Source organism: Giraffa tippelskirchi, chromosome 5 (genome assembly GCF_054371585.1).
Source record: "Giraffa tippelskirchi isolate mGirTip1 chromosome 5, T2T-mGirTip1v1.2.pri, whole genome shotgun sequence".
NCBI lineage: Eukaryota > Metazoa > Chordata > Mammalia > Artiodactyla > Giraffidae > Giraffa > Giraffa tippelskirchi.
The window spans coordinates 5142989-5161153 of NC_137279.1; the positions used below are offsets into that span (position 1 = coordinate 5142989).

At 39.1% G+C, this 18165-nt stretch overlaps 1 protein-coding gene across 14 annotated transcripts in view; it reads left to right on the forward strand.

The window, feature by feature from the left end:
• LOC145507867 (membrane cofactor protein-like) overlaps positions 1-18165 on the forward strand; it is a 94616-nt gene that overhangs the window by 9599 nt on the left and 66852 nt on the right. For all 14 annotated transcript variants that reach the window (XR_014055211.1, XR_014055213.1, XR_014055207.1 and 11 more), the window contains exons 2-5: positions 670-858; positions 1194-1296; positions 14793-14878; positions 17362-17556. Coding sequence is in view for 7 of the 14 variants with exons in the window: in XM_081495355.1 (XP_081351481.1) it covers positions 670-858; positions 1194-1296; positions 14793-14878; positions 17362-17556 (573 nt within the window). In the remaining 7 variants the exon portion in view is untranslated. The remainder of the gene's footprint in view (positions 1-669; positions 859-1193; positions 1297-14792; positions 14879-17361; positions 17557-18165) is intronic.

An 18165-nucleotide genomic window follows, 5' to 3' on the forward strand; every position in this document is an offset into this window, starting at 1 on the left:
TTTCCATTTATTTACAAAATGCTCAATTCACTAATACAAAACACATAAAAGGAAGTCATGATTTTAAATATTTTAGTCAATATTTATTTTGATCTATGATATCCACAAGGCTTATTTGATATTTACCTCTTGCCATAGCATGTCTTGAGCATCCAGTGTGCACAGAGTATAGTACAAAAAGAAGGTATATGCTCTCTGCCCTCTAGGACCTTGCCTTCCGAGAAGAAACTGAGCCCAAAGTGATAGGTGATCATATGTTTGTCTTTCAAACTATGGAAGCATAATCTGAGCGGAGCGCTATATACATAGAAGACCTCTTAGAGGAGAGGCGAATGTCAAAATAATGAATTTAGAACCAAGTGGGGAAGGACACATGCCATAAACATATTTTAAAACCAAAAACATTGATGCTATCTCTTCAATTTAGTGTTGAATGAAATTTCACCTTAATCCTCAACAAACCAGAAGCTCATAGATTATCATTTAAAATAAGCAAGACGCATCCTTTGCTACAATTACCACTTGGGTAAAAGCAAGAACAGTCATTTAAAATCTTACCAAAATCTTTCTATTTATTCTGTACTACCTACCTGATGCCAAGCCACAGTCCCTGCCTGATGAAAGAAATAAACTACTTTATTTTCATGTTGTTATGCTCTTCATCCCTAGATGCCTGTGGTGATCCACCAAGATTTGAAACTATGAGGCTCCGGGGTGCGCCTAAACCCAGCTATCGTCCGGGGGAACGTATAGAATATGACTGTCGCCTAGGTTTCAAGCCCATAATTCCTCTTCGTTCCAGATCTGCTGTTTGTGAGGATGACAATACATGGTCAGCTCTCGAGGAGGCCTGTACAAGTAAGTAAACTTTTTTTGTTTGTTTGTTCTGGACAGTTTCACACGTTTTAGTGCACATATCCATCTACTGCAATAATGGTTTTCTCATGTGAATGTAGGTTTCAGATGGCAATGCATTTTTTCAGGCTTAAAAAATCCCCAGAGAATCTTTTTCTTGGCAATTGGTTACCTGGGTAGATAGGAATCATGTTTGGCCATATAATATGGAAAGAAAACAATAATTAAATGAATAATAAGATCCCCATGAATTCAAGCAAGAATTGTAGAATTTTCAATTTGATTTAAATCTATTTTGAAATTGCTGTAAACCAACAAATTTTAATATTTTCTCTTAGGAAAATCATGTCCTAATCTAGGAGATCCAGTGAATGGTCAAGTTTACTTTGTCAATGGAAGTACTCTGTTTGGTTCACAGGCTCACTTTGTTTGTAATCAGGGGTAAGTAAGATGCTACTTACAGAAAATAAGGTTAAATGTTACTAATTGTATTTTGGTTTTGCTCTTCTTCTTAAGCATTCCTATAAACTTGATTTCATCTTGCTTTCTATGTGACAAGTTATACTTGTAGTCAAACAACTTTTGCACTTTTTATGAAGATTTTAAAGATGTGCAATTAGAAAGACATTTAAATTGAAGTAAAGCAAAATTATATAATTTATGATATGTAATAATAAATCTGTTGTATGCATTAAAAGTGTAGTAATCATGGTAACTTTATTTTTTGACAATAAAGTGTACCCTATTTAAAATTGCCAATTCTCTAAGTTGAAATGAGGCTTTTAGAAATAGGAGGTAGAATTGTCAACCGAACTCTGGCTTAAAATTCAGCATTCAAAAACCTAAGATCATGGCATCCGGTGCCATCACTTCATAACAATAGTTGGGGAAACAATGGAAACAGTGACAGACTTTATTTTCTTGGGCTCTAGAATCACTGCAGCCATGAAATTAAAAGACACTTGCTCCTTGGAAGGAAAGCTATGTCCAATCTAGACAGCATATTAGAAAACAGAGACATTGCGTTGCAGACAAAAGTCCGTCTAGTCAAGGCTATGGTTTTTCAAGTAGTCATGTATAGATGTGAGAGTTGTACTAGACAGAAAGCTGAGCGCCAAAGAATCGATGCTTTTGAATTGTGGTGTTGGAGAAGACTCCTGATAGTCCCTTGGACTGCAAGGAGATCCAACCAGTCCATCCTAAAGGAAATCAGTCCTGAATATTCATTGGAATATTCATATGCTGAAGCTCCAATACTTTGGCCACCTGATGTGAAGAACTGACTCATTAGAAAAGACCCTTATGCTGGGAAAGATTGAGGGCAGGAGGAGAAGGGGCCGACAGAGGATGAGATGGTTGTCTGGCATCACCAACTTGATGGACATGAGTTTGAGCAAGCTCTGGAAATTGGTGATGGACAGGGCAGTCTGGTGTGCTGCAGACCATGGGGTCGCAAAGAGTCAGACGTGACTGAGCGACTGAACTGAATTGCTTTACCACGTCATATTGGTTTCTACCATACAGCAAGGCAAATCAGTCATAATTATATATTTATTCCCTCCCTCTTGAGCCTCCCTTGTTCCTGTCATCCCACTCCTCTAGGGTTTCACAGAGCACCAGGCTGGGCTCCTTGTGATATATAGCAGCTTCCCACTAGTTATCTGTTTTACATATGATAGGGTATATATGTCAATGCTACTCTCTCAATTCATCTTACCCTCTTCTTACCCCACGGTGGCCAAAAGGCCATTCTCTAAGTCAGGGTCTCCACTCCTTCACTGCAAATAGATCCACCAGTACTATTTTTCTAGATTCCAGATATATGTGTATAATATGAGATTTTTTTTCTGACTTACTTCACTCTGTGTAACAAGTTATAGGTTCATCCACCTCACTAGAATTGACTCACATTTTTCCTTTTTATGGGCTGAGTAATATTCTATTGTGTGTATGTTCTACATCTTCTTTATCCATTTATCTCTTGATAGACATCTAGGTTGCTTCCATGTCCTGGCTAATGTAACTAGTGCTGCTATGAACATTGAGTACATGTGTCTTTTGAATTGTGGTTTTCTCAGGGCATGTGCCCAGTAGTGAGATTGCTGGGTCGTATGGAAGATTTATTCCTAATTTGTTAAAGAATCTTCATACTGTTCTCCGTAGTCGCTGTATCATTTACATACTCGCCAACAGTCCAAGAGGGTTCCCTTTTCTCCACATCCTGCCCAGCATTTATTGTTTGTAGTTGTTTTGATGATGGCCATTTTGATTGTTGTGAGGTGATACCTCATCGTAACTTTGGTTTGCATTTCTCTAATAATAAGTGATGTTGAGCATCTTTTCTTCTATTTATTGGCAATCTGTTTGTCTTCTTTGGAGAAATGTCTATTTAGGTTTTGTGCCCGTTTTTTGATTAGGCTTTTTGTTTTTCTAAAATTGAGCTATATGACCTGTTTATATATTTTGGAGATTAATCCTTTGTCAGGTGTTTCATTTGCAATTATTTTCTCTCATTCTGACTGTTGTCTTTTCATCCTGCTTATTATTTCCTTATCTGTGCAAAAAAGCTTTTTCTTTTAGTTAGGTCCCATTTGTTTGTTTTTGTTTTTATTTCCATTGCTCTAGGAGGTGGGTCGAAGAGGATCTTGCTATGATTTATGTCAAAGAGTATATTGCCTATATTTTCCTCAAACAGATTACAGTTTCTGGACTTACATTTAAGTCTTTAATCCATTGTGAGCTTATTTTTTGTATGGTGTTAGGAAGTGTTCTAATTTCATTCTTTTACATGTAGCTGTCCATTTTTCCCAGCACCACTTAACGAAGAGACTGTCTTTTCTCCATCGTATATTCTTGCCACCTTTGTCAAAGATAAGGTACCCATGGCTGTGTGGGTTTATTTCTGGACTTTCTATCTTGTTCTGTTTGTTTATATTTTTGTGCCAGTACCATATACTGTCTTGATGACCATAGCTTTGTAACTTTGTAGCATAGTCTGAAGTCAGGAAGGTTGATTCCTCCAGTTCTATTTTTCTTTCTCAAGATTTCTTTGGCTATTTGGGATCTTTTGTGCTTCCATAGAAATAGTGAAATTTTTGTTCTGCTTCTGTGAAAAATGCTATTGTTAGTTTGATATGAATTGCATTGACTGTAGATTGCTTTGAGTAGTATAGTCATTTTGAAAATATTGATTCTTCCAATTCAAGAACATGGTATATCTCTCCATCTATTACTGTCATCATGGATTTCTTTCTTGTAGTTTTCTGCATACAGATATTTTGACTCTCTAGGTAGGTTAATTCCTTATTTTGTAGCTTTTGTTGCAGTGGAGAATGGGATTGTTTCCTTAATTTCTCTTTCTGATTTTTCATTGTTAGTGTATAGGAATGCAAGGGATTTCTGTCTATTGATTTTTTACCCTGGAACTTTACTAAACTCATTGATTAGCTCTAGTAATTTCACGGTGGTATCTTTGGGGTTTTTTGTGTGGGATCATGTCCTCTGCAAACAGTGCATGTTTTCTTCTTTTCCAATTCTGGGTTCAGTATTTTTTTTTCTTCTCTGATTGCCATGGCTAGGATTTCCAAAACTATATTGAATAATAATGGTGAGAGTGTGCACCATTGTCTTCCTCCTGATCTTAGAGGAAATGCTTTCAATTTTTCACAACTGAGAATAGTGTTTGCTGTGAGTTTCTCATATATGGCCTTTATCATGTTGAGGTTGGTTCCCTCTATGACCACTTTCTGGAAAGTTTTTGTAAATGGGTGTTGAATTCTGTCAAACCTCTTTCTGCATATATTGAGGTGATCATATGGATTTTATTCTTTAATTTGTTCACATGGTGTATCACACCAATTGATTTGTGGATATTGAAAAATCCTTGCATTCCTGGGACAAAGCCCACTTGATAATGGTGGAGGTACATTTTAATGTATTGTTGAATTTGAATTGCTAGTATTTTGTTGAGGATTTTTGCATCTATGTTCTTCAGTAATAGTGCCTATAATTTTCTTTTATGTGGTATCTTTGTCTGGCTTTTTTATCAGCACGATGGTGCCCTCATAGAATGAGTTTAGGAGTGTTCCTCCCTCTGTAATTTTTGAAATAGTTTGAGAATGTTAACTCATCTCTAAATGTTTAATAGAATTCACCTGTGAAGCCATCTAGTCCTGGACTTTTATTTGTTGGGAGTTTTTTTAATCAACTTTCAATTTTAGTACTTGTAATTGGTCTGTTCATATTTTCTCTCTTTTGCTGGTTCAGTCTTAGGAGATTGTACCTTTCAAAAAATTTTTGCATTCCTTCCAGGTTGTCCATTTTATCAGCATATAGTTGCTTATAGTATTCTCTTTATGGTCCTTTGTATTTCTGCATCTTCTGTTGTAACTCCTCCTTTTTCATTTCTAATTTTATTGATTTGAATCTTCTTTTTTTCCTTGATGAATCTAGCTAATGGTTTGTCAATTTTGTTTATCTTCTTAAAGAACCAATTTTTAGTTTTATTAATCTTTTTTATTGTTTCCTTCATTTCTTTTTCATTTATATCTGCTCTGCTCTTTATGATTTCTTTCTTTATACTAATTTTTGGGGGGTTTTTCCTTCTTTTTCTAGTTACTTTACATGTAAGGTTAGGCTGTTTATTTGACGTTTCTCTTGTTTCTTGAGGTGGGCTTACATTGCTATAAGCTTCTCTCTTAGCACTGTTTTTACTGCATCCCATAGGTTTTCAGTTTTTGTGTTTTCATTGTCATTTGTTTCTATATATTCTTTGAGTTCTTCAGTGACCTCTCGGTTATTTAGAAGCATATTGTTTAATCTCCATGTATTTGTGTTTCTGACATTTTTTTTTCCTGCAGTTGGTAAATAATCTTATACCACTATGGTCACAAAAAATACCTGATGCAATTTCAGTTTTCTTAAATTTACCAAACCTTGATTTCTGACCCAAGATGTGACGTATCCTGGAGAATATTTCATTTGCATTTGAGAAAAAAGTATTCTACTGCTTTTGGATGGAATGTCTGTAGATATCAGTTAGCTCCATTTGGTTCAATGTGTGGTTTAAGGCTCATATTTCCTTATTCGTTTTAATTTTTTGTCTAGATGACCTGTCCATTGGTGTGAGTGCATTGTTAAAGACTCCCATTATTGTGTTACCATCGGTTTCCCCTTTCATGGTTGTTAGCATTTGCCTTATGTATTGAGGTGCTCCTATGATCGGTGCATATATATTTGTAATTGTTATATCTTCTTGGACTGATCCCTTGGTCATTCTGTAGTATTCTTCCTTGTCTCTTGTAGCAGTCTTTACTTTGGTCTAGTTTATCTGATATGGGTGTTACTACTCCAACTTTCTTTTGATTTCTATTTGCCTGGAACATCTTTTTCCAGCCCCTCACTTTCAGTCTATATTTGTCCCTAGGTCTAGAGTGAGTCTCTTATAGATAGCAGATATAAGGGTATTGTTTTTGTATCCATTCAGCCAATCTCTATCTTTTGGTTGGAGCATTTAATCCACTTACATTTAGGTAATTATTGATAAGTATGAGCCTATTACCATTTACTTTATTGCTTGGCCTTTTTTTAGGTCTTATCTTTATATTTTGTTTCATGTCTAGAAAAGTTCCTTTAACATTTGTTATAAAGGAAGTTTTGTGGTTCTGAATTCTCTTCATTTTCACTCATCTGTAAAGCTTCTGATTTCTCCATTGAATCTGAATGAGATCCTTGCTGAGCAGAGTAACTTTGGTTGTAGGTTTTTCCTTTTCATCACTTTAAGCATATCCTGCCACCCTTTTCTGGCCTGAAGAGTTTCTCCTGAAAGATCCAGGTGTTCATTTCATGGAGATTCCCTTGTATGTTATCTGTTGCTTTTCCCTTGCTGCTTTCAATATTTGTTCTTCATGTTTAATTTTTGTTAGCTTGAGTAATATGTGTCTTGGCGTGTTTCTCTTTGGGTTTATCCCATATGGGACTCTCTGGGCTTCCTGGACTTGGGTGGCTATTTCCTTTTCCATGTTAGAGAAGGTTTCAATTGTAATCTCCTCAAATATTTTCTCATAATTTTATTTTTCTCATTCTCTTCTGGGACCCCTGTAATTGGAATGTTTGTTTGCATAATGTCTTCCCAGAGATCTCTGAGACTGTCCTCACTTATTTTCATTCTTTTCTATTCTTGCTTCAGTTATTTCTACCATTCTATCTCCCTGCTCACTTACCATTCTCTTGCCTCAGTTATTTTGCTGTTGGCTCCCTCTAGTGTACTTTTTGTTTCACTTATTGCCTTGCTTGTTGCTGATTGACAATTCCTTATTTCTTCCAAGTCCTTGTTAAACATTTCTTGTATCTTCTCTGTCCATGCCTCCATCCTATCTATCTGTGCCTCCATTTTATTTCTGAGAGTTTGGGTCATCTTGACTATCATTACTCTAAACTTTGTCAGGTAGGCTGTGTATTTTCTCTTCCTTTATTTGGTCCTGTGAGTTCTTACCAGGCTCTTTCATGTGCTGCATGTTCCTTTGTCTTTTTAGTTGGTTTAATTTAGTGTGCTTGGGTCTACTTTTCACAGGCTGCAAGGATGTAGTTCCTCTTACTTGTGGGTTCTGTCTCCCATGGGTGGGGTTGTTTTCCTGGTAGGGAGTGCTAGTGCCTGCTATGGTGGTTGGAGGTGGATCTTGTCTCTAAAGGGCAGTACTATACATCCAGTAGTGTATTTTGAGATGTCTGTGAACTTGGTATGGCTTTGAGCAGACTGTCTGCTAGTGGGTAGGGTTCTATTCCTGTTTTGCTAATAGTTTGGCATGAAGTGTCCAGCACGGGAACTTGCTGGCCTTTGTGTCAGGCCAGGTCTTATCATTGAGATGGAGGCCTTTTGGAGAGTTCTTGCCAATTAATATTCCATGAGGCTGGAAGTTCTCTGGTGGTCTAACATCATGGATCAGGTCTCCTATCTCAGAGCTTCAGGCCTGACCCCGTTGCTGGAGCGCCAAGATTCCACAAGCCATATGGCGCAGAAGAAAAAAGAGAAAGAAAAAGACAGAAGAAAAGAAAAATTCAAACAAACAAATAATGGACAAAGGCCCAAGACAAATATTAAAAGCAGCTCTTAACATGTAATAGCATACTATCAAACTCAGAAACTCAAAAAAATATTTTTTTTAAAGAATGAAAATGGGAACAAAAATATGAAGAGAGCAATTAAATCGTAAACAGACCCATAAATGAAAACAAACAGTAGAAACTAGACTAGCAAAAATACAAAATCAAAAACATGGGAAAACTGTAATATAATGAGAAAGGACTGTGGAAACAGGAAAACCATTTGTAAAAATTTATTTAAAAGCAAAAAGCATTAAGTAAAGGAAAAATAAAAGCAATTGTAAAGAACAACAATAAAACAATACAAAAAGGAAAAACGAAAAAAAACGGAGAAAGATTGGTAGTAAGAAGAATATTTTCCTGTGGCTTTCAGTTATCCATGTCCATGTCACACAGAGAACTCCAGCAAGTCTGCCTACTCAGGAAGGCCTCCAAAAATTCTAGGAAGGTCTCTGGAACTGCTGTGGGCACTGTGGGGTCAACTCAAATTCCGATCTGGTTTTACTCCAGCTTTTACTTGCTTGCGAAGTCTACAGTTGCCCTCAAAGTCCACAGCCTTAAGCTAATTGTGGGGATTTAGTCTGCTGCTCCTGTGGCTACACAAGGGAATTCCCTTCCTGAGTCTCCGGTGCTGTTCTGGTTTTGGCCCCATCTCTTTTTATAGACCATCATCTGTGTGCGTTCCCCACCCAGACAGTGGAGGCCAAAGCTGCGGCTTATTAGGGCTCACTTGCTTAGTCAGTCTGGGCAGAGGGAACGATATGGCAGACACAGCTTGGATGTGCAAGGAAAACCCGTGGCAGCAGAGACCTGCAGAGTTCCTATAGCTTCAGGCAGGTCATCTGTGAACTGGCCCCAGGTCAAGGGTCCCTTGGCAGTGCCAAGCAGCACAGCTACGGGCAGTGACTTTTACCTGCTGACAACTTGGTGGGAGCTGCGGTGGACGTCATGCCAACCTCTGGGGCGGGGGGTCTGCCGTGGCACTTTGCCCCCTATCTCTGTCACTTGCTTTGGCGGCAGCCAGCCTGCTTGCCCACTTCTGGGACCACAGACCGCAGCCCATCTCACCTCTGGCATTCACGAAGGCAGTGTCCTGCCGTCTGCAAGCGCACAGAGTTGGAAGGTCCCCACAGCAATGATCTCTTACCTCCCTGGCTGGCACAGGCTTTTCCCTGGAATCTCTCAGCTGTGTTGCACCAGGCCCTTCAGACTTTCATCATGGCAGTCAACCCCAGTCCTCTCCCTCTGGTCCAATCTCCAAAGCTCGAGCCTCAACACCCAGCCACCACTCCCCACGGCAGGTGCGCAAACAAACGTCTCAGCCTGGGAAGTGCTGTCAGCACTGACGTCTGTGGTGAAGTCTTTTCACTTCTTTTCCAAGTATCTGTTGCTGTGCTCCCCTCTGAGGTTCTGAAGCTCACCCCTATCCCGCCATTAGGGGATTTCCTAGTGTGTGGAAACTTTCCCTCCTTCACAGCTCCCTCCCAGAGGCACAGGGCATGTCCCCATACCTTTGTCTCCTTTTTTTATTTCTTTTGCCCTACCCTGTTATGTGGAAATCAGCTTGCCTTTTTGGAAGTCTGGGGTCTCTGCTAGCATTCCGTAGATATTCTATAGGACTTGTTCCACATGCAGATTTATTCTGGTGTATTTGTGGGGAGAAAGAAGGTCTCTATGTTTTACTTCTCAGCCATTTTGAAATCCCCCTTCTTGTAGAAGGATTGGTATAACTTCTCTTTTAAACATTTGGCAGAATTAAAGAGTGGAAAACATCAGATTCAAGACTTTTTCTTTAATGGAAGATTTTTGGTTACTGATTCAATCTACTCACTTGTCATATTCAATTCAAATTTTGTAATTTTTTAATGAAGTCTTGGTAGATACTGTGTTCACATGGATTTGTTCATTGTATCTAGGTTATCATTTACTGGCATAAAATTATTCATAGAGGGATCATACTATTTGTAATTCTGTAGAACTAAATGATAATATCCCCATTTAATTTCTGATTTGGGTAATTTAGTTTTTTCTGTTTTTCTTAGTCCATCTAGCTAAGGGTTTGTCAGTGTTTTTGCTCTTTCAGAAAACCAACTTTTGGTTTCATTGACATTCTCTACTAAGTTCTCTTCTCTATTTTACTGCTTTAATCTTTATTATTTACTTCCTTCTGGTAGTTTTGGGTTGATAACTTCTTTCTCTAGTTCCTTAAGTTGTAACATTAGGTTTCTTACTTTAATTGAAGAATAATTTACCTACAAACTAAATTACCTTAGGTATGTCACATAGGGATTGATATTTCTATATATTTAAAAGTGATTACCATGATGTCTAGTTATCATGTCACCATACAAGGTTATTTCACAATTACTGGTTTCCTACTTTCATCCTCATAACCTCTTTCTTTCATAACTGGAAATTTGTGCCTCCTAATTTCACTCACCTAATTCATTTCTCCCTCCACCCCCTTCCTCTGGCAACCACTTTTTTGTTCTCTGTGGCTGGAGTGTGTTTCTGTTTTGCTGTTTCTCATTTGCTTTGTGTTTAATTGCACTTATAGATGAAATCATGCAATATTTATGTTTCTTTTTCTTACTTTTCTCACTTTGCATAATATTCTCTAGGCCCATCCCATGTTGTTGCTAATGGCAAGATTTCCCTGTTTTTATGGCTGAGCTATAGTCCATTGTGTTTTTTTATACATATGTTCTTAATCCCTTTAGTCTCCTGAAAGGCATATAGTTAGCTACTGTATCATGTCTACTTTATGCAGCAATGAACGTAGGGGTGCTGGGAAAAGTTGAAGGCAAGAGGAGAAGGGAGCGGCAGGGGATGAGATGGTTGGATGGCATCACTGACTCAATGGACATGAATTTGAGCAAACTCCAGGAGATAGTAAAGAAGAGGGGAGCCTGATATGCTGCAGTCTATGAGGGTCGCAAAGAGTAGGACATGACTTAGCGATGGAACAACTTTTTAACTCCAGAATTTCCTTTAGGCTTCTTTCTAGCTTTTCTGTCTCCTGTTTGAGATTTCCATGTTTTACACATATTTTCTTGATTTTCTAGATTTCTTCCTTTAGTTTTTTAAGCATCATTAAGGCAGCCATTTTTTTTTTCTGTCAAATTTTATTGAGGGCCCAGGACCTGGGGTTTAGGCAAGAGACCTCCCTGCTGGCGAAGAGGCACCAAGGTAGGGGAATCATTTAATGTTCTTCTGGAGGTGCAGGTTGTTGGTGTGGACACATTTCTTCTGTGGCAGTTGGCAGCATTGAGATTGAAGTAAGCAAACACTTGTGAGAGATCGTCTAGTAGCGGTGTATTTGGGGCAAACCTGTGGAAGGAAGGCTCGGCGATGCCACCCCACAGGCAAAGCGCCAAATGCACGTTGAATCCTCTCCTAAATTTGTGGTCTGAGAGTGTGTGGTCGACCGCCAGCTATTTGCCCAAAAAATTCAAAACTGTTAGGCAAACAGGATGTCTTCCTTTTTTTGGACTTTAGCTTTGATATTCTCAATGGTGACATTGAATGTGACCCTGAGAGTGATGGTCTTCCTTGAAGGGTGCTCATAAAGATCTACAGCTCTGGGTCCCCCACTTAGCCCCCTCACTGAAGAAAACTCAGACAGCAGAACTGACATTAATTGATTTACCACTGCAAATGCCTTCATAAGAAAGCTATTTTAAAGTCTTTGTCCGGTTCATCTGCCATCAGTTCTCTTTCAAACACAATTTCTTTTGATTTATTTCTTTCTTTGAATGGCTCGTACTCTTGTTTCTTTGTATGTGTTGTGATTTTCATAGTGAACAAAAACCACTGGAATCTAATAATTTGGTAATTCTGAAAATTAGATTCCCCTCTTACCTGAGCTTCCTCTTTTGTGTTAATGTTCTTTGTATCTCTGTGATGAAGGTCAGCCCGATGTATAAACTGAAGATTGTCTCAGGTCTTTCCTGAGCCTTTCCCTGGGCATACACTATCACTTACTTATTTCCCCTGCATATGCAGTTGCTTTTGAATGCCCTAATGTTGATTGTCTGCCTCCTGAAAGGGGAAAAAGCAAAAAATGAAAGGGGGAACAAAGGTCACTAAATATTTAAGCCCCTTAAAGTTACTTCATCCAGAGTAGAAGGGGCTTGCAAGAATGGGGCAAGGTGTGACAAAAATGGAAGTCCATCTCTTTGATTATCTGTGATCAGAAGCAGCAGTCAGTGATAAGAACACAGATCCTCATATTGGGAGGATAGGGTCCTTTTTGACCACGTTGGCTCTCACAAGCAACTTGTAAGCTGCTCTGATGCAGAGATCATGCAGAGACCCCTGCCACACTGCTGTGGGTGAGGATGGGTAGATGCGGAGATCATGCAGAGACCCCTGCCACACTGCTGTGGGTGAGGATGGGTAGATGCGGAGATCATGCAGAGACCCCTGCCACACTGCTGTGGGTGAGGATGGGTAGATGCGGAGATCATGCAGAGACCCCTGCCACACTGCTGTGGGTGAGGATGGGTAGATGCAGAGATCATGCAGAGATCCCTGCCACACTGCTGTGGGTGAGGGTGGGTAGCTACCACTGTGCTAAAGAAGAGTTGAATTGACCAAAACAAGTCAATTTACCTGTCTACATCTTCACCTGGAAACTGTAAACTATCAACAGAAGGCAGAGCTCCAAAATAGTGACATCAGGCAGATTGTACCAGTGCAATTGTTATCAAGGTGGGGAGACAGATTCCTGATGCCTCTTAAATTGCTGTCACCCCAGAAATACACATTACAATCTAAAGTCAATGAGTAAACCTTGTGAGAAAAGTCAGCTGGAAGCAGATAGGGTATTTTTAACGTAGTCAATTAAAAATAATGGAACATTCAGTGAATATTTATATAGAGAGACTCTGCTAGATACTTTGAGGGATGCCAAAACTTTAATACATAGATTTTTCCTAAGGATGTTGTATCCTTTCTTCTTGAGAAATGCAACATATACAGAGAGGCGTCAAAGCATAATAGTAAATGAGAAGAAGAATCACTCACAATCGTTACAGTGAACTTCCAGAAGGAGGAGAGTGTGTATTGTGAATTTAAATCATCAGAGAAGATTTCATCAAGTAGGAGTATTCCTGAGCTACTCCTAAGAAGTCAAGTGACTGAGTCATGTCCAACTCTTTGCAACCCTATAAACTGTAGCCCACTGGGCTCCTTTGTCCATGGGCTTCTCTAGGGAAGAAAACTGGAGTGGGCTGCCATTTCCTACTCCAAGGGATCTTCCCAACCCAGGGATTGAACCTGGGTCTCCCACATTGCAGGTAGATTCTTTATCCTTGAGCCACCAGGGAAGCCCATAATCCTAGGAAGGTAAAGACATACCTTGGAGATGTTGCAGGTTCAGTTCCAGATCACTGCAATAGAGCAAGTCAAATGAATTTTTTACATGTGTTTACAACAACAACAGCAACAACATATACCATAGTCTACTAAGGGTGTATTAGCTGCTGCTGCTGCTAAGTCGCTTCAGTCGTGTCCGACTCTGTGAGACCCCATAGATGGCAGCCCACCAGGCTCCACCGTCCGTGAGATTCTCCAGGCAAGAACACTGGAGTGGGTTGCCGTTTCCTTCTCCAATGCATGAAAGTGAAAAGTGAAAGTGAAGTCGCTCAGTCGTGTCCGACTCTCCGCGACCCCCTGGATCGTAGCCTACCAGGCTCCTCCATCCATGGGATTTTCCAGGCAATTAGAATTATATCTAAAAAATGTACATACATTAACTTTAAAATAGCATATTGCCAAATCTAAGCCTGCAGTAAGTCATACTAGTTACATTCAATAGCATTGATCACAGATGACCACAACAAGTATAATAATAGTAATAATGTTTGAAATATGTGATATTTACCAAAATGTGACAAGAGAAACAAAGTGAGCAAACGCTGTTGGGGAAATGGCGCAAATAAACTTGCTCAATGCAGGGTTGCCACACACCTTCAGTTTGTTAAAATCTCAAAAAGTTAAGAGCAATAAAATAATGTGGGTGTGTATTCTGATCTAAAAAATATTAGTAAGAGTTAAAACTTGCCAAGTACTCACTATTGGAGAAGGCAATGGCACCCCACTCCAGTACTCTTGCTTGGAAAATCCCATGGACGGAAGAGCCTGGTGGGCTGCAGTCCATGGGGTCGCTAAGAGTCGGACACGACTGAGCAACTTCACTTTCACTTTTCACTTTCATGCATTGGAGAAGGAAATGGCAACCCACTCCAGTGTTCCTGCCTGGAGAATCCCAGGGACGGTGGAGCCTGGTGGGCTGCCGTCTATGGGGTCGCACAGAGTCGGACACGACTGAAGTGACTTAGCAGCAGCAGCAGCAGCACTCACTATGTGCCAGAGGCTAACTCATCCAATCCTCAGAACAATCTCATGAGTTATGTAGGGGAAGCATTAAAGAAGCATTAAGGGATTTCTCAAGCTCAAGGCAGTCGTGGAGCTGGAACTTGAATCCAGGCAGGCAAGTTCTAGGGCCCTGATCTCTCTGCTTAGTCCTTACTAAGCAAAATGGTGTGAGCAAAGAGTAGAAGTCAGTGTGTAATACACTTGCCAGAGGGAGCGGAGAGGCTACACTGACAAGTGTGACGGTAATTTACACATTTTACTGTAGGCCAAAGTGGGTCCACATGCAGAAACTCTTTATTCAGTTGAGTTCCAGATTTAGCATATCCATGATATTTTAAGAAACTTCTTCCTCAATTTACTATAGTGTAGAAAGACAACCATATAAACATTTTTTTCATTTTTATCCATATCTTCTAATTGCTAAAGAACATAGTAACTTTTCTTTTCTCATTTAGTTTTTATATGATTGGAGCAAGAATTCTACATTGTGAAATTTCTGACAATAATGTGAACTGGAGTGATGATTCCCCAATGTGTGTAAGTAAGTATATCCTCTCTTTAGAACGCAGAGCAGCTGCTGCTGCTGCTAAGTCGCTCCAGTCGTGTCCGACTCTGTGCGACCCCATAGACGGCAGCCCACCAGGCTCCACCGTCCCTGGGATTCTCCAGGCAAGAATACTGAGCAGCGGTTCTCAAACTTCTTGATGTGATGAGTGTGAGTGAGGGAAAGGCGTTCAGTCGTGTCTGACTCTGCGACCCCATGGACTATACAGTCGATGGAATTCTCCAGGCCAGAATATGGAGTGGGTAGCCTTTTCCTTCTCCAGGGGATCTTCCCAGCCCAGGGACTGAACCGCGTCACCGGCAGATTCTTTACCAACTGAACCTCAAGGGAGGCCCTTTTGAAGCAGGGACCCCTTTATTCTTTTCAACTAAAGTAGACACCCAAGAGCTTTTCTTTATATGGGTTATGTCTATTGATATTTATTATATTGGGATTAAAGCTGAAAAAAATTTAAAATAATTATTAATTCATTTTTTAAGAAGAGTAAGCTCAATATATGTAAATATATGCAACAAATTTTTATGAAAAATCAAAAAATTTTAAAACAAATAGTGAGAATTGTGGTACTGTTTTACCTTTTTCCATATTACTTAATTTTTTTCTAGATTCTATGCACACTTTTTAATTTTTTAAAGTTAATTAATTTATTTTTGGTTATGCTAGGTCTTTGTTACTATGCGCAGGCGTTCTCTAGTTACTGTGAGCAAGCGGCTACTCTTTTTTATTTAATTTAATTAATTAATTTATTTTTACACCAAAATCATTTTGTATTAGAGTACAGTTGATTGATAAATTTTGTGATAGTTTCAGTGAACAGTGAAGGAATTCAGCTGTACAAATACATGCATCTATTCTTCCCCAAAGCCCCCTCTCCAGGTTGGCACGTAACATTGAGCAGAGTTCCATGTGCTATACAATAGGTTTTTGTTGGTTATCCATTTTAAATATAGCAGTGTGTACATGACCTTTTCAAAGTCCTTAACTATCCCTTCCCCTCGGCAACCATGAGTTCATTTTCTAAGTCTGTGAGTCTCTTTCTGTTTTCTAAGTAAGTTCATTTGTATCATTTCTTTTTAGTTTCCACATACAAGGGATGTCAAATGATGTTTCTCCTTCTCTGCCTGACTTACTTCACTCAAGATCACACTCTCTAGGTCCATCTGTATTTTGCTGCAAATGGCCTTATTTCATTCTTTTTAATGGCTGTATATATATATATATATAGTGTGTGTGTGTGTGTGTGTGTGTGTGTGTGTGTGTGTGTGTGTATATATGCCACCTCTTCTTTATCCATTCCTCTGTCAATAAACATGGTTGTTTCCATGTCTTGGCCATCATAGACAGTGTTGCAATGAACATTGGGGTGCATCTCTCTTTTCGAGCCATAGATACATGCCCAATGGTGGGACTGCAGGGTCATATGGGAGCTCTATTTTTGTTTTTTTAAGGAACCTCTATACTGTTCTCCATAGTGGCTGCACCAGTTTACATTCCTGCCAACAGTGCCGGAGGGTTTCCTTCTCCCCACACCCTCTCCAGCATTTGTTGTTTGTGGGTTTTTTTGGTGATAACCATTCTGACCACTGTGAGGTGATATCTCATTGCCATTTTGATTTGAATTTCTGTAATAGCTAGCGATTTTGCACATGTTTTCATGTGAGGCTGATCTTCCTTTCAGTGCACAGGCCTCTCATTGTGGTGACTTCTCTTGTTGTGGAGCACAGGCCCTGGATGCAGGGCTTCAGCAGGCGCACACAGGCGCTCATTAGTTGTGGTTTGCAGGCCCTGGAACGCTCTGGCTTCAGGAGTTGTGGCCCACAAGCTTTAGCTTCCCACAGCATGTGGAATCTTCCCAGACCAGGGATCAAACCTATGTCCTCTGCGTTGACACATGGATTCCAATCCACTGTACCACCAAGGAAGTCTGCCAATTACTTTAATATCTGGCTTAAAGGAAGACATTTGGATTTAGCCTATTGCCAAATCACACAGTTTGTAGCCTCTGAAAAATTTAACCATATTCTCATAGGGATGAAATTGAAAAATGACAGTAATACTCAGTATTAATGTTAACAATCAATTTGTTAGTGGAGATATTTATAAATCATAAAGGATTTTCTTAGCACAGAGTTTTATTTTTAATCACAAGTACATTCTAGCATTAAATTGTCAGCCTCTTTTATGATGATGAAACAAAACTTAGAATGGCCTTGCAGATAAATATATGTATGTCATATTTCAGGAAATAAGCTTTATTTTAAAAGTTAATTTCTAAATTAATGGTTTGAATTTGAGATAATACATTTTGACATAGAGACTTTCTTCTAATTGGATATTGCATTTACAGCTAGCTTATATTAATCATATGTTATGAATTATTTGAAGGAAATTCATAGGACTTTGCTAATGCTGTCTTACTATTTTATCTTTGCTTCATGTCCTTTTCCCCTCCTTTAAAGTGATTTTGTGTTCAACACCTGGAAATATAAACAATGGAAGATTTGCCACTTACAAGGATGAATATGGATATAATGAAATAGTAACTTATACGTGTGACCCTTCAAATGGACCAGATGAATATTCTCTTGTTGGAGAGAGCAGGCTTGTTTGTGTTGATCGTGACAAATGGAGCAGTGACCCTCCGGAGTGTAAAGGTAATAATACTTCCCTTTATTTCCTCCTGAGTCTGCAAATACCATGGAAGCACTTCATAAATAGTTTTACCTACAAGTAAACAAAACAGTCATAAATAGTTACTCCTCTTGCTAAACTGACTTCTAATTTAATTTAATATTGGTCAAATCAAATTAAAAGATAATTCTAGTTGTAGAGCTCCCCACCAGTCACCCACATGTCCTCGGCATTCCAATTTATACATCATGAGCTACTGTGTATGTGCACGAGCTAGAACTTTTTGGTTTTCTTGTTTGTTTGAAAGCATCAGAAAACTCAACACACCCTGGCTTAAGAAATAAGCAAATTTTATCTTGTATTATAAGATCTCTGAGAGTTCTGGCTACAGGAATATTAAAAGACTAACCTACTAAATCTCTATCAATATATGAATGGGTAAAGAAGATGTGGTGTGATGTGGTGTGTTCTAGTGTACGTGTGTAATGGAATATTACTCAGCCATAAAAAAGTGAAATCTCACCATTTGTGGCAATACTATAGACATAGAAGGTGCAATGCTAAGTGAACTAAGTTAGAGAAAAGCAAATACCATATGATTTCATTTATATGTGGAATCTAAGAAACAAAAC